The following is a 15,373-nucleotide window of genomic DNA, read 5'->3' on the forward strand; positions in this document are numbered from 1 at the left end:
TATAGGTAGTGACAGGTAAAAGATAAGATATTCTGTGAGAGCACAAACTGCATTGCAGGCCACAACTGCAGCTTAAACTATGAGTTCTTACTGTCTGCGTGGACAGTAAATACATAATGGAACATAACACAAGCAGATGGTAGCCCCATCAACTTCACTTGATAGGGTCATACTGTTTCATTATTTTCTCATGATACATTTTCTTAAATTTAATATTATTTGAGCATCATTTTAAATCATTGTCAAGAGAGTTCCACAGTTTTAATATATATAAACAGAAATACACTTCTGCTTTAATGTAATGTTTGCATATGTACTTTAAACTTCCTTCTACGATCCTCGTCACTTGTCAGCTAGCAGTCCATTGCTGGCTTCGCACATAAATGCGTTGATACTTTCTGCTGCTAAAATACGATGTGACTCAATTTTGAAAAGCTTCTATTCTGAGAGGTGTGAATAGGAAAGCAGAACTTTTGATCAGCTTTTATATGCGTTACACTTGTCTGGAGTAAATGTGTGTTGGATTTAACTGAATTTAATATTGGTGCCTTATATCCCAATGGAGGTCACAGTCCACAAGTAGCCTCTCAAAGACAGTGAGTAGTGTCTGATGACATCACTGCCTTGACTTTACACTGTTTAAATATATCAAAAGTCCTTATTTATTCAGTCTCTCCCTCTTTAATTTGGATATACTATGTTTACTTCCTGACTTACCCCCGACAGTATCACATTTTAGGCAGTGGACAGTTTAATCATAGAATAACTTAATTAAATTTCTTCACAGAAAATAAATTCCTCTTGCATGTGGTGTTATAATGCCATATCATCTCTTATTGTTTCTTTTAGGAAAACTGTGTGTTTATCTGGTGCTAATCCCCACAAAGGCATTACTGAAGAAACAAATATTTAACTGGGGGATTTTGAGAGAAAAATGTGTAAGTTGCACGTCATGTTTCATAATCATATCCTTTACTTGCCGTGTAGAATGAGTCACATTATGGGCAGGAATGAACCACCATTAAAGAAAATATCATAGTAAAGTCAAAATAAAGCTAAAGAAATTAATCTAAAATGAATTTTAAGTTGAAATTCGGGTTTATTGCTGTTAAGGATAATTTCACCTACTTATGGAACTTGTGTTGGACTGTATCCACACTATTTCAATTACTTTTACAACCGATATGTAAACAGACAATTCAACTTCTTTCATTTTACTCTTCATTTAACATTTCAACTGCTTTCAGCATATATGTCAACGTAAAACGTACGTAGTTCCAGAAGTAAAAAAATTGCCTTCATTTTTTGAATAGATATTTGATTATCAGCCATAATATTTTAACCATCCGCAATAGACTTAACGCAGGCTACGAGATTTTGAAACTATGTTAAATGCTTCTGTAAAACCCACAAGTCTATATTATATCAAAGGCATTTTAAGAAAAATATTCACAATTTCAAGAAGTACTTCCCAATCCTCAGGCTCAATAGTGATGTGACGTCTTTGATTGGTGGAGCTCGCTGTTACCATTGAAATGTATACCACAACCACGAAATTCTGTTGATGATGATCAGCTTGTTGAGCATTATCACGCTAGGGTACTACACTATGCACTATATAAAATGAAATATACATACATATGAGCTACAATATACTGCAACATTGTGTTAACAACAAAGTTCAATTGAAGAAGATATATTTTGCTACAAATCTAATGTTATATGGTAACGAATCATCTCATAACTGATTTGACTGGTTCCAGGCAGGTTCCACTCTGTTTATATGGATTGTCTGAACCGTCAATGGAGAAAATGAATGGGAATTTCAGTTCAGGAACCATAGATGTTCTAAAAGTGGGTAGTCACTGTTACTCTTTTTCATGTTTTTTATGAAACACTGAAAATATAATGTGTTATAGCTATAGTTTTATTATGGTAACCAGTAGGTTAAAGACTATCACCTAGAAGTAGCTCAGGAAATAATCCAGCTCGAGTCATTTTAACTTCCTGTGCTCACCTAGTGAGCTGAGGGTGAAAGTTGCGATGGAAGTTTATGTAGTTTTTATCCAACTCGTAAGTTCCCTCTGTTTTGTACTTTCACAAGTGACACCACAACATCTTTTTTTTCTGTCACACTTGGCTTCATGCACATGCGGCATTTGTCATAGCTGCCAGTCCTGATGGCAGATATTTTGAAGACCTAATTTTCAACAGTTAGTGAAATCCAGCCTGTTCTATGACAGCAACAAAGACGGTCTTCTCTTTGTCTTTACAAGAACAGATTTAATGTTGAAGGCCCCTTCATGTTTGTCCCACTTTATTTCGGACAGTGTCCGATAACAAGCATCTTTTAATTTATGCCTGATCTATTTCTTATAATTTGTGTGTCAGCTTTCAAAATGCCCCCTGTCAGTCACATTAAAACGCAACAGACTGTCAGTAGGTGGCACCCAGTCTAGTTCAGATTCGCTTTGTTCACAAGTTTCAAATCTTCCCCTTGTTTAAACAATGTCAGAAATCCCAGCATGCATTTCTAAAATGGCACATCTGAAGGTATGAAAAGAGCACAATGAATCTCCATGAGGCATTTTCTAAGACTCTGAACTGACCTCATTTTAAATGTTCAATTACAATACAAAAAAGGGACAGCAGGTCACAGCTTGACCGGGTGGAATGATCGGGGCGATGATGTGATGTTGATGCTGAGTCTGTTGGGTCGGATCAGGACCTGGTTGTCCTGTTAACTTTTGGTCCTGATGCCTCAAATGCTGTTGATTTAACCTGACACAGACAGTCCAATGAGAATGAGACTTACGAATGTCAACAAGATTAATTCAGGATTTAAGTTATTGTAATGTCAATACGGTCTGGTGGCCATGGTTGGCTTGGTTGAGATTGATGGGATCATTTACCATATATTATCTCAGGTATCATGAGTCAGATCTTTGGGAAATGAATCATCCAACCACTTTATTCCTGTATTTTCAAAATAATGTTAAGCTCCAAAACTTTGCTGCAAATAGCCATATTTTTGTAATGGATCATTTTCATTTAATTTGCTGCGGTTTGAAGATATTAGTTTGTTGCTTTCAACGATATAGCTGTATAATTTTGTACTGTGGTACAAAATTACGGTGGTAATAAACAAAGAGCCTATAAGGATCCAACTTATTTTTTTGGGGCATACTTTATTATAGGATGTAGTTCGGGTTACACTCTCAACTGCTGCCATATTTTTACACAGTTGTGTCTCTGAAGACGTTTAATAAATCTCAGAGATTACTGTTACAGCTGGAGAACCAGATTTACCGTCAGATTGCGTTGTATATTTCGAGTTAAGGATGCATTTGTGATGTGTAGTCTGCAGAGTGTCTGGTAGGCTCAAGCTGGACTTGTTTTTCTGGCAGAGTGAACAACAGTTTCTCTCATTCCTCTGCTGTGGGCGTTTGGCCTGGCCAGCTTAAAGCCACTAGTGGCAGCTGGACAGGACATACTCTGTGCTCCATCGATGACCAGGGAAAAAGAAAAGGTGGCTCTAGTGGAGGAGAGACAGAAGTGGGGAGAAAAACAGACAGACAGGCAAGGTGACAGAAGATACAAAGCTTTGGCAGGGCCAACAGATGTGAGCTTTTCTTCCTCCACAACTTTTTTTCCCTTTCCATGGAGGTTGTAAGATAATGGCAATGGCATATGTGATGGATTAGAACTCAGCTGGTTTCAACTTGATAGAGTAACTGAATGAGTAGTGGAAGCTATTGTCTGTTGCTTTGTTTTTTCTATTGCCGCACTTTTTTTTATAACTCATGATTTAGTCATTTGCAATGGATGATTTGTGATCGTTTAAAGTAAATATAATTAATCATTTTCAAATAAATGAACTCAGTTTAGTTAAAAATGAAAATTGTAACTTTTTTCAGCTTCCTATTTTTTAATTAAACAGAGCATCTATTTCTGCATCAAAAAGACAAAACAAGGTCACACATATATGCGATGGCCTATAAAATTGACACTGTCCAGGCTCTGATCTTCACAAAGATAGTTGTGATTCATCCTCTGGGGGACATGAATTACAAATTCCATACAAATCTGTGTAGAATTGGGTGAGATTTTTTAATCTTGAACAAAGTACACAGACTAATTTCAGACTAATTTTGCCTTTCACCAACTTTGCAAAATGAAACATTGAATGTCCTTCTATTCTGTCAGTCTGGTACCCTTTTTTTTTTTTCCTTTTCTGTTGGATTTTTTAGCTATTAAAAATCAGATCACTGCCCAACAAGTTCTGTAATCTTTTGGATGTCTCCCAGGGAGAGCTGCATTTTTCTTTGTTTTTCTGGCAGTTGTTTGTTATTCTCCATGTGTGAGGGGAAAAAGTGAGCTGTCGTGCCCTCAGACCTGTTTGTGGGAGTGAGGCGTGATGACATGGTTCAAGAGGGAATAGGCTTCAGCCCTGTGGGAGGAAGAGGGAGGAGGGGAGAGGTGGTTGGGGGGGGAGGCTGAAATACTGATGCACCACAGGTTTTTGCCATTAAACCCTATAGCAAGACTTTGCCATGTTTTAATATATGTTTGCTCCCAATAAGAAGTTTAGAGTAAATCTCTTCAGGCTCGCGGGGAATTCAAGAGAAACGAGCAGCAGCGCAGAGTCCTGGTTGAGACATCTGTGAAGAGCTCAAGAGGCAAATATGGCAACAATGAAGCATCTGTGTTTTTCTCGCTACAAGGAGAGATGAGCCATGCCATGATCTCTGGCTTTATGCTGATAAAACATATGCTTATTGGACAGCACGAAAAGTGAAAACAATAGCTATTTGTTCTGAGAGAAAAAAGATTAAATAAATAAATAAAAAAGTTCCCCCCCTGGATGTACCCCACTACTTTGGCACTGGACTACGTTGGCAAGAATTTAACATTGTTATCGAGCTGTCTTCCAGTTAGACTTTAATTATTTCCAAATGTTCCATGCGATCGCTATTGGAAACCTTTACGTCTTCCGCGTGATGTGTTTGAAATGTGAGTGGGCCTAGGCTGGTATGAGGGTATTGGGTAATACACGAGGTCTGACCCTGAGTGAAAAAGTCAGCCACAGAGGCTCTCATACTATAATGGTAAAGAGCTGTTTGGTACCTCACTCAAACCTCACTGTAGAGTTTTATTGTGCAGCCCTGACGTCATGTGAGATGTATCTGAGCACATTTAAGTTGGTCATGAAGGTGTAAAATGTAAAGGAAGTTTGCAGTTTGAAAGATCTCCGGCTGTGGTTAACCACCTGAAAGCTTGTGGGCGAAGAACAGGAAGTTCCATGTCATGCAAGAGTTAATGTGCAACCCTATATACATTAGACAAGCTGTGTTTGAGTCAAGTTGTCCCGACATTTGAAGATCACCGAACTCTTCATTTTCTGTGACTGACTGAAATTAGAACATACAGAACATTCTACAGAGTAAAGTGTGTATGTCTGTGTTGTTGTTGTTGTTGTTTTGCGGGGCCGAGGCAATGATTTACAATAAAAGCTTGAGTTTTGAATCACTTGAGACAATTCATCAGATTTTCTGTAATTCTTTATCGAACCTCAACTGCTAGTAACTTGACTACACATGACTACACATGTGTAGTCACATGTGTAGTTGACTACACATATGTAGTCAAGCACCCCAATGTACTAATACTTCTGCTCTAACTGTTTTGATTGTTCAGTAAGGTGCCCTATACAGCATCACTTTCTTCATACTGTCCATCGATGCAGCTCATCTTTTCTGTCTCTGAAACATGCAAGAAAAACTTCCAAAAACTCTACATTATACACTGAAGAAAAGATAAAAACTAAAAAAGCATTATGTGTCCTCCTTAAAACATCATCTAAAGCAATTTTCAAATATTCAAGCATGTCGACCATCACCAACACCATGCATCAATGAGAATAGCACTATAAATAGTTAAATGTTAAATGTTAATACTTAAAGGTTCAGTGTGTAGAATTCAGTGACATCTGGTGGTGAAGTTGCATGTTGCAGCTGATTACCCCTCACCTCAACCTCCCCTTCCAAACATCAGAGAGAACCTGTGGTCACCTAGAGTTGTCATAAAAACGGTCTTTAGTATGTCCAGTCTGGGCTACTGTAAAAAAGATGGCGGCCTCCGTTGAGCGAACCCGCTCCCGATGTAAATATAGTGTATTTAAATATAAAGGGCCCATTCTACAGTAAAGAAAACAATTTGTACACTTTAGATGGAACACACTAGTGCAAACATCACTAGGATTATTTCATTTTCAATTTCTGCCAACAGATTTCTTTCACCTATATCCAACACACTGAAGCTGTAACTACATGCCCTTATCTGTTATAACCCTGAGTTCTATTCTGGAGTACATAATTTTGGCCATGGGACATCACCATGTCCTCTAAGTACTCATACAAGCTTTCAATAAACAAGTTAAATCACTTATTTATTAACTTACTAATGAACTAATTTACATGATTGATGTTTTTCATCACCGCAGGTCCGTTGTTCCGCAGCCCATGTGAGCTGCTGCCGGTGGGGATGGCCCACCCGGTGCAGGCCATGTCGAAGAGCTTCACTGTCCTGTCAGGCTGTGCAAGCAGGGGCACTACCAGCCTCCCTCAGGAGGTCCACATCATCAACCTGAGAGGACACACTCCAGAGGGACCAGACAACACCCCGGCAGAAGTGAGTCATCTCTGGGGAAACACACAGGGCCTGATCTACTTTGCGCATGTAAAAACGTGTGTAAACTAGATTTCACCTCTACTTACGGTGCACACTGAGGATTGCTTGCAGAATAACACGCTCTGTCCTTTTTGTACGTTTGCCTTAATGAATATGCAATATCGGGCATTTCTACCCTATTCAAATACTTTCAAATACTTTAGCACATGGTATGGGATTACAAAGCCTGAAAATAATTGTGTAGGTTGTGACTGCATCTATATTTAGTACGTTTGAAAGTTAGGTGCTAATCGGCACAGCATTAACGCACAGATTGCTGCAGTTATTGTGGTGAGGAGGAGACGGCATGGAAGAAGACGGAGAGAACGGGTTTTTTCTGCTAGTGTTAGCATGTTTGGATTGACAGAGGCCAAAAATAATCCCTCTTTTGCCAGGGCGGCCATTGTCACACCAAATACAGCGCTGACCCGCTGCCTGGTGTGTGCTCCGTGCCGCGCCTGAGCGCTCGTGCCACAGAAAGGGAAATGCACCTGCTGCTAAATATTGGTCCGAGGCATCTCTTCCACAGCCCCCCCACCTGTTTTATTTGAGGTTATTTTAATATTTCTCTGCTGTAGCTCAACAACATGTTTATTTACCTCTTCCTCTAACAGCTCTAATTCCATGGCTTTAAATTTGCTTTGCGCTTGCGATCACGTTGCTCTCTGTGATGCTCCATGGTGGAAGCCAGCAACACACGCAAAACATTCATTTAAATACCACTGCCTCTACCATTTTTGCATTCAATTATTTTTAGTTGATCACCCGCAAAACGCCCACAATCCAAACGTGCAATCTGTTATAATGCACACACAATTTAGCTCTCTGTATAAGGAATCTTAGTAGATCAAGACAATATGTTGGGCCACTTTTTTCTACCACTATAATTATTTCTACAACAAATGCAGTTTGTACTTGACTTTAAACAGCAGAGAATAAACCAATCTTTAATTCCATATTTACTCTTAGTAAATTAAATATAGATAAAGATCTAGAGGCAGAAAGTTGTTTAATCTGTTTTCAAAATGATCAAGATGGTCTGCGTTCTCTGCCATCTCATCCACAAGAAACTGTACTCTTCAGCCTGATAAAGAGTTTAAGATCTGCTGCACTCCCACTGCTTTTGTTTGCTCTGTTTTAATCAGTGACTGTGATAAAGGCCCCGCCAGACCTTTTCCCCTTTAGCTTAGAGAAAGCATCTTGGCCAGAGCGAGGGAGTTAAGGCCTTGTCACATTGAAGCTTCTTAACGTGTCCACACAAGTGCTGTTTGCATGGTAACTGCAGAACAAAGGATCTGTGGTGATGAAAAACATGTTAGCAACAGAGTCCTGCACCAAGTGAAGAACCTGCGAACAGTGAACTAGCTAGTGGATCAAATAAAGACAAAAATGGTAACAGGTGAATATTTACTCAGTGGCTCTGCTGCTTGTAAAAAGTGTCAAAATGTAGTAGCTTTGGAAAGCAGCAAGCTAGGTGCTGCGACAATTGATGGTTATTTTCTCTCAAACTCAACTCAGCCGCCAAAGCAGGGGCATAAGAGGGTTATAAAACATTTGATGAATGTATGTAGGCATATATGTTAAATCCATTTAAACAGGATGGGTAATGCGTCATACAATAACAGGGTGGGGAAGGCTTGGATACGATTTTTTATTAATTCAATGCATTTTTTGCTATAACTTCATACACTAATTATTAAATTCCTTCAAAGTCTTCACAACATATATTACATTATATTACATAAGTCTTATAAGGCGTAGAAATAAGGGGCAGCAGTGATTCTAGTTTTACTCAGGTTAGAACACCATTTCAGTCAACAAAGATTTATTAAAAGTAAAAAAATTGTTTTACCATACTCATTAATTCAACAGTGAGTTCACACAGTTTATTTAGAAGATATTTTTGACACTTCTATATCTTGTCTTGTAAGTAAATCATTGCTCTCTTTGTGGAGTGGTTTAATCTGGGACCCAGGGGGTTATTTAATAGTTGATAATGCTTCACATCTAATCAGCTATAATAGCTTCCTCTATTTTGAGCTTTAGGGCTCTGGGTTGCTCTGCGTTGCCTCACTGTCAGCATGGCTCATTGTTGGTCGAATGCAGGAATTTGTTTTAAGAGTTCACCAAATATGAACTGGACATGAAAATAATTTACAAATTTACTTGGTCCTCATGAGTGACTTCAAGGGTGGCAATTATATCAAAATTAACGGATTTCTCTGCAAAATACTGTTATTTTAAAACCCTTGTGGCATGTCCTTAAAACATCCCTGTTGATGTCAGTGTTGTTGGAGACTTGAAAAGGCTCAGTAAAATATATTCTTAATTTCAGTCAAAGCTTACCTCACCGATCTGCGACCTTTGAGATGGTGAGAAAATTAGACAGTAATAAAACATTTAAATGTTTCCAACTGCTCACTCGTCCTTGTTTTGAGCAGAACTGTTTATTGCACTCTTTCAACTGTCAACATATTAATGTTCCAAAACTCTGAGCTGTTTTTTTTAAAAACCACTCCCTGTCTTCAGGTGTTACACATCATGTCTTATGGCTTGGCTCCACAAAAGTTCACCATAGTTTGAAGATGAATCAGAGGCCCACGGCCTTAGAAAACGCTGTGTCTGTATTTTTTAAACTGTCCCAAGTTCCCATCCCCCTCAATCACTGCAATGTGAAAAGCAGCATGTATAGACTTGCTATTGCAAATTTTGCTGCTGATGTCGGCTCAAACATTGCCAAGCCCAAATATGGCACCTCCACACACATTGTATGTGAATGTGCGGCATCAGCAGATGAAAAGAGAAATGTACTGTGGTTTCAGTGGCTGTGCTTGTTCCTGGATGTTATTGTTATTGATATCACAACAAGAGACAAAGAATTAGTCTTTGTTGTAGTCTGTCAGGTTTACTCCACACAGTGTAATGTAGAGGATTTGAAGCACTTATAGTGCTTTTTTAGATATGTCAGATTATGTTCTGTTTGCAGTCTGATATTTTGTCAGTTGCAGGTTGTGTCAGCATTGACATTGCAATGAAAGCGTTTGCAAAATACCTTTTCCCTGCTGGTTAGTTACTAGCATAATTTCGTGTTTTTTTTTAATCTCAAACAAAAACAGTGTAACCTAGCTGATAAATCGTATATTCGATATTTATTCAATTAAAGTGCGGTCTGTGGTCTGCTTCCATCACATCAAAACATAGTTTGTAATGCCAGGATTTGAGGTGGTGTACCTATCAGCCCTTAAATCCAAACACATGCTGCTCTGAGTGCACTGTACTTCTGCAGAATGCTGGAGTGTCCTTTACCCTGTTTCATCTCAGATATCCCTGTGTCTAGGTGGATTAAGATGAGACGCAGAGCGATGTTCACACAAAACAAACCAAAGAGGGTTTTGTCTACACCTGCTTTCAGATAAGACTGTCAGTCTCATGCATTCCACACCTTCAGGTATTTCTCAGAGCGACTGTCTGAGTTACCTTTTGTGGGACAGATCGCTGAGTTTAAGTTAAAGTCTGACGGTCAGCTGTAAAGATTTTCAACGTAAACACCAAAGATTGTTCTTGTTTTTTAACTTTTGAACTGTTTAGACAATCAAATCCATATTTTTGCTGTTGTTAAAGCTGTCCCAACCCATTAAACTGGCTAGCAAATCTTGTTTTTACTTGCTCTCAGGGGAGCCTTCTGTTGGTAGTGATGAACCAAATAGAGGGTCATAGATACAGTTGACTCACAAAGCCTGTCTGTAAAACAGATTTTCATGCTTTAACCCCCTATTTCATCCAAAGTTAATATTTTGGGTCTTCTGCCTAGTTTATTCATCAGGATTTATAACAGAAAGGTATAAGTGCAACAGTGAGGAAAAAGCTTTCTTGTGACTTTGCTACAGTTTAAGGAGCTTAGGACTTTATGATTTTTTTGCGTTTAAATAAATCTGACAGCTGGTATAAAGACTTTTATTCGACAGTTTAAACAATGCAAAGAGGATGTGCATTTGTGTTTGTATTTTACATAGAAAATGAAGTTCTATTTATTTCTCTTATTATAAAGTCCCTGGTTAAACTGTAAAATGTCAAGCCTCAATTACATTTCAACCTAAGGGTTTGATAACAAAATAGGCTTTGGCATTGCCAAAATCTATATATATCTATATACACATATTGGCTGATTGTATCTTACTTCTTAAAATCGGTATCAGTCCCCAAAATCATGTTGGATGTGATCCCCACAACTCCCAAAGGGATTCCTGCCAAATTTTCTAAAGAATAATACACTCTTTAATTCTAAAAATAACCAATCATAGCATTACTACTTTAAATTCACACATAATGCCTTTGGTTTGAGTCTGTAGATCTATCTGTACACATCAGTTTGGTGACTTGTAGGTAAACCTTCACCTTTGTGGTCAACTGAGGACTTAACACAGGAGGCTGAGTCCAGCTGTCTGTTAACTTGCCTACAGCCTTGGCTGCAGAGGGTCCCTCAAGCCCTATGCGGAGATTATGTGGCCCTGCAGAAGCTCGCTGCGTGACCAGAGGATTCTGCTTGTGATTAGATAAGATCTGCTTAAGGACACTTGGACACTCTGCCCACTCTCGCCCCAGTCCTTGATGACTTTTCCACCTGAGACATGGACACAGATCGACCTGTTCAGACACATGCAGCCTCCTCCTAAGTGCTTAGCCTTCACCGGGACAGTGTTGGAGGGCGCATGGTGCGTCAGACAGTTTCATTTACACTCTCTGCCCCTGATCTTTCATGACAGGAGGAGGTGTTAATCCAGTGGAAAAAGGAGTTATAGCTTGAAACAAATAGTGATTTTAAGCCGTTTAAGACCGTTGCCAGATTTGGGCAAGGCTGCTTAAACCTAAAGGGCTGCGGAAAAGGACAGCATCGCTTTTATATCCTTTATCCTTGACCATTGGGAACCTACTGCAGGAACTTTGTTCCTGGTTATGAAGAATGTAAAATCTGAGTCAATGGAAAGTATTGTAAAATTCCTGAAAACTAATTTTTAAAAAAAACTAAATTAAATGATTAAGGCAAATGAGGCTGATACATTTAAATAATAACCTCCTTGGCAATACTATTTAATCTAAAATAATTCATTTCCAGTTGCCATTGACAGCAGCTCCATAATTTGTGCGTATTAATCCATTTTCTTTCGTCTTTTGATTTGGAAGCATGCAAATTAATTTGACTCACAGTAATGGGTCTTTTCCCCTGTTTGCCTTGGCACATGTATCCTTTGCTTATTTTCTAAGTCAGCAGCGAGGTGCCTGGTCAGTCTGTGATTATGTAGATTTCCCCGACTTCTCCTCTTCACCTCTGCCGATGGGGAGGAAGTGGTGTCTGGGCCATAGAACAGACTGTATATGGGTGTTTTGAACGATGGCCTGACGTACAAGAGGAGCCTGTGGCTGGGACCTGGAGCTGCTGGAGAACACGTCGTGCCCCAGTGACTTCTCACAACGTTTCTGCAAAGGAAAAAGTCACGACCCGGCAGAGGAATAAATCTGCTATTTCACATGGTGCGCATGGACTAATATGGATAAGGGGATCACACGGTCAGTTTCAGACACATTTATCCACACAAATCATCCAGCTGCGATGTGTGAGGCCTGCTTCACATCTCTTTCACGTCCGTATGGGAAAGTAACGGCTCACTGTTTGTCTATATTTTCAGTGAAGACGTGAGAGCAATGAATTGTTTCCGGCCTGCACCAGTGAACCCATTCTGTACGGGTATTAACTGAGGGGTATGAACTGTTACCCGCAGAAAGACACGCACAGCTGGACTCAGAATACACACTCTGGCTCTTTGCCAATCTCCACACCAAAGCTGTGTTATTAAGTGCAACAGAACACCTCAGTAGTGACTGTGCATGGCATTTAAAGGGCTCGTAGTCACCATAGAATAACAGACCAGAAGGAGAAAGTGGGATAATTATTCATTTAAGAAGCTAGGAGTGCAATAACATTTTGGGTAGTATTCCAGCATGTGTGAGAGATCATGTCTGCATTTCTGCACAGGTGATGGTAAAACATCATCTGAGCAGAAATGTCTGACCGTGATTCAAAGTTGCTGATGCTGTAAGATTGAAAAAAAAATAAACGAATGAATTCAAATGAATGAATAAATCTTGTTTTTTTGTTCTTGATGAATCCATATTATGGATCACTTTATAATAGAGGTGCTGTCGATTTATGTTAACAGCTAACAACAGCTGTTAGGTTCAACACGAAAAACATGTGATTGTTCAGGTCAGTTTTACAAGCTTGAATCACATTTGTGCAGCTGCCTCACAACTGGTCCAGAATTTTATCACCTGGTTAAACATTAAAACTCTTCACTAGTGAGCAGCTAATTACTTTCATATTGTTGCTGTAGTGAATCATGATAAAAAAAATCATAAGTCATCGTTGTGATAGATTCAGTCTCACGTCAGTGCTGCCTTCACTGTATGCTGAACACCTCATTATATTTCATTATTTATTTGTTTTACAAACAAACTTTTCAAATAGCATCTTCTATCTAAGATTTGAATTGATCTCCATTCAGTTTACCACTTTGGTCCTGACTGAAATGAGTAAACAACTATTTGATTGATTGCGATGATGTTTGGCACAGACCCTGGCCGAGGATGAATTTTAACAGCTTCAGTAATCCATTTAATTTCACTTCTTTCAACACCATGACAAATCTAGTTTGTCCAATACTTTGATTTAAGGCAAATAACCACTAAGATATTTAACCATATGCATTAGCTGTGTGTTTTGTGCTAACTAGCAAAAGTTAGCTAACTAAGACGAGGAAGTTCTTAAACATTGTACCTGTTTAATATCAGGTTTTTATTTCAGTGTGAGTTTTTTAGCAGGTCAAATTCGTGTTAAGTGTATAGTGCAGCCAACTTTGCTGTAGAACCTACGAACTGTTAGAGACCGATATAGTTAAAATAAAATTTGTTTATGAGAAGAGACAATTAATGTATTATTTTATTAAACAAGATGCAATGGCTGACAAGCTAGAGCTGCACTGATCTATTAAGGTGAAAAGGACTATTGTGTTTGTTGTGTTGTTTATATTGAGACATTGATAACCACCTCACGTAGTACCCACTGACCAGTTAGACCAATTCATGAGCTGGCTTTATATGTCTACTGTTTGATTTCAAACAAACACTCTTTCTTTTTTCATCATATTCTGGCTTTTCACTTAAAATCTCTTTCAGACAGTGGGCTGTGTGTTTCAATGACCGCTCACCTGGACAATAACTTTTTTTCTTAAGTGTTATTCACATTTGTCTGAAAAGTGATGGATTCCTCAGCTTCAGCTGTCTCGATCAAAGTAGAAGAAGCCTGTGTTTTTTCTCTAAAGAGAAACAGACCAGTTTGGAAAGGCAGTAACCTCGGATTGGTCTAGTAAACTGACTATTGGTTGGGCTGTGCCAGGTCGAGTCTGTGTGTTTCAGAAGTCAGTGATTTCCTCTAATAATGGCAGAATCATTTTCACATTTTATCAAAATTCATTATGCTTTTTAAAGATCTACTCTTGTAGAGTGAGAAAACAAATAATACATTCAAAGTTACATTCAAAGTGAACTGTGTCGCCGACTACTACCTCTTGGGATTTGGAGGCAAATTAGCTTTTCTCAGGTTGACTATCGACCTGGAGGTGTTGGTGTTTTGCCACTTAAGCTCTACCAAAACAATGACCTCATTCTGGTCTGTTCTTTTCTGTTCCCCTTGCTCTGGTTTGACGGTGAAGGTATCAAGTTTGAACATTTTTCCACATGTTCCCCTCTGTCACATGCTAAAAGGGGCCTTTTGCACCCTGATAACAACCCTCCACAACATGTGCTTTGATGAGGAGCTTGGCATTTCGGGAGACACCTTGTTCCCAAGTTGCTTCAAATCTGAGAACAAAAATAAGACAGTCAAAAGGGAGGCCTGTCGGGCCATACAGTCGGTTGATAGGGTGGAAAATAATCAAAAGTGGGCCAGTGATATCGCCACACGGCCATCTTTCTCTAATCAGTTTACCAGAGGCGGACATCTAACAAAGCCACTGGCTCTGAATCAGGGTGAGGCAGAGCAGAGGATTGTTTTATCAGCTGGAATTCGCAGATATCTTTCAACTGTGCTAGTGACAAGCTGGAGGGGCTCACCAGGCACAACAGTTGGCGTGAGATACGACTTGCACGCTAGGGCTGAATTCTCTCCCAGGAATTTTCCTGATGTGAGTGCATTTTGTGATGAAGGTAGAGGGATGAAAACGAATTGAATAAAAATCTGAATTATCTCTCTCTTTCGCTCACTGTTTAAAGTAGTTAAATATAAGCTATAAAGATACTGTTTAGCCAATAGCCAACATAAGCATTTTCCCAATTTTGTCGGGGAGCTGACATATTGTTTGTTAACAGTTTTTACTTTCTGCAACATTCAACATAGGCTACTAGATTCACAAATGGAAGTCATCGACTGCATACAAAGATCAAAAGTGAAACCAAAACATCTTGATCGCCACCTGGTGGCTGGCTGCTGTATAGTTCATAAATCCCATCTCCTCTATTTCCATTACCTATTCGCATACACATTACATACAAATGACAGCACTAAGTCACCATCTAACAATACTAACTAACG

General features: G+C 39.1%; 1 protein-coding gene across 2 annotated transcripts in view; it reads left to right on the forward strand.

Annotated features, from left to right (window-relative positions):
- tgfbr3 (transforming growth factor, beta receptor III) overlaps nucleotides 1-15,373 on the forward strand; it is a 69,154-nt gene that overhangs the window by 15,334 nt on the left and 38,447 nt on the right. For both annotated transcript variants that reach the window (XM_053429851.1, XM_053429852.1), the window contains exon 3: nucleotides 6,503-6,690. In XM_053429851.1, coding sequence (XP_053285826.1) covers nucleotides 6,503-6,690 — 188 coding nt within the window. The remainder of the gene's footprint in view (nucleotides 1-6,502; nucleotides 6,691-15,373) is intronic.

This window comes from Pleuronectes platessa, chromosome 9 (genome assembly GCF_947347685.1).
Source record: "Pleuronectes platessa chromosome 9, fPlePla1.1, whole genome shotgun sequence".
NCBI classification, from domain to species: domain Eukaryota; kingdom Metazoa; phylum Chordata; class Actinopteri; order Pleuronectiformes; family Pleuronectidae; genus Pleuronectes; species Pleuronectes platessa.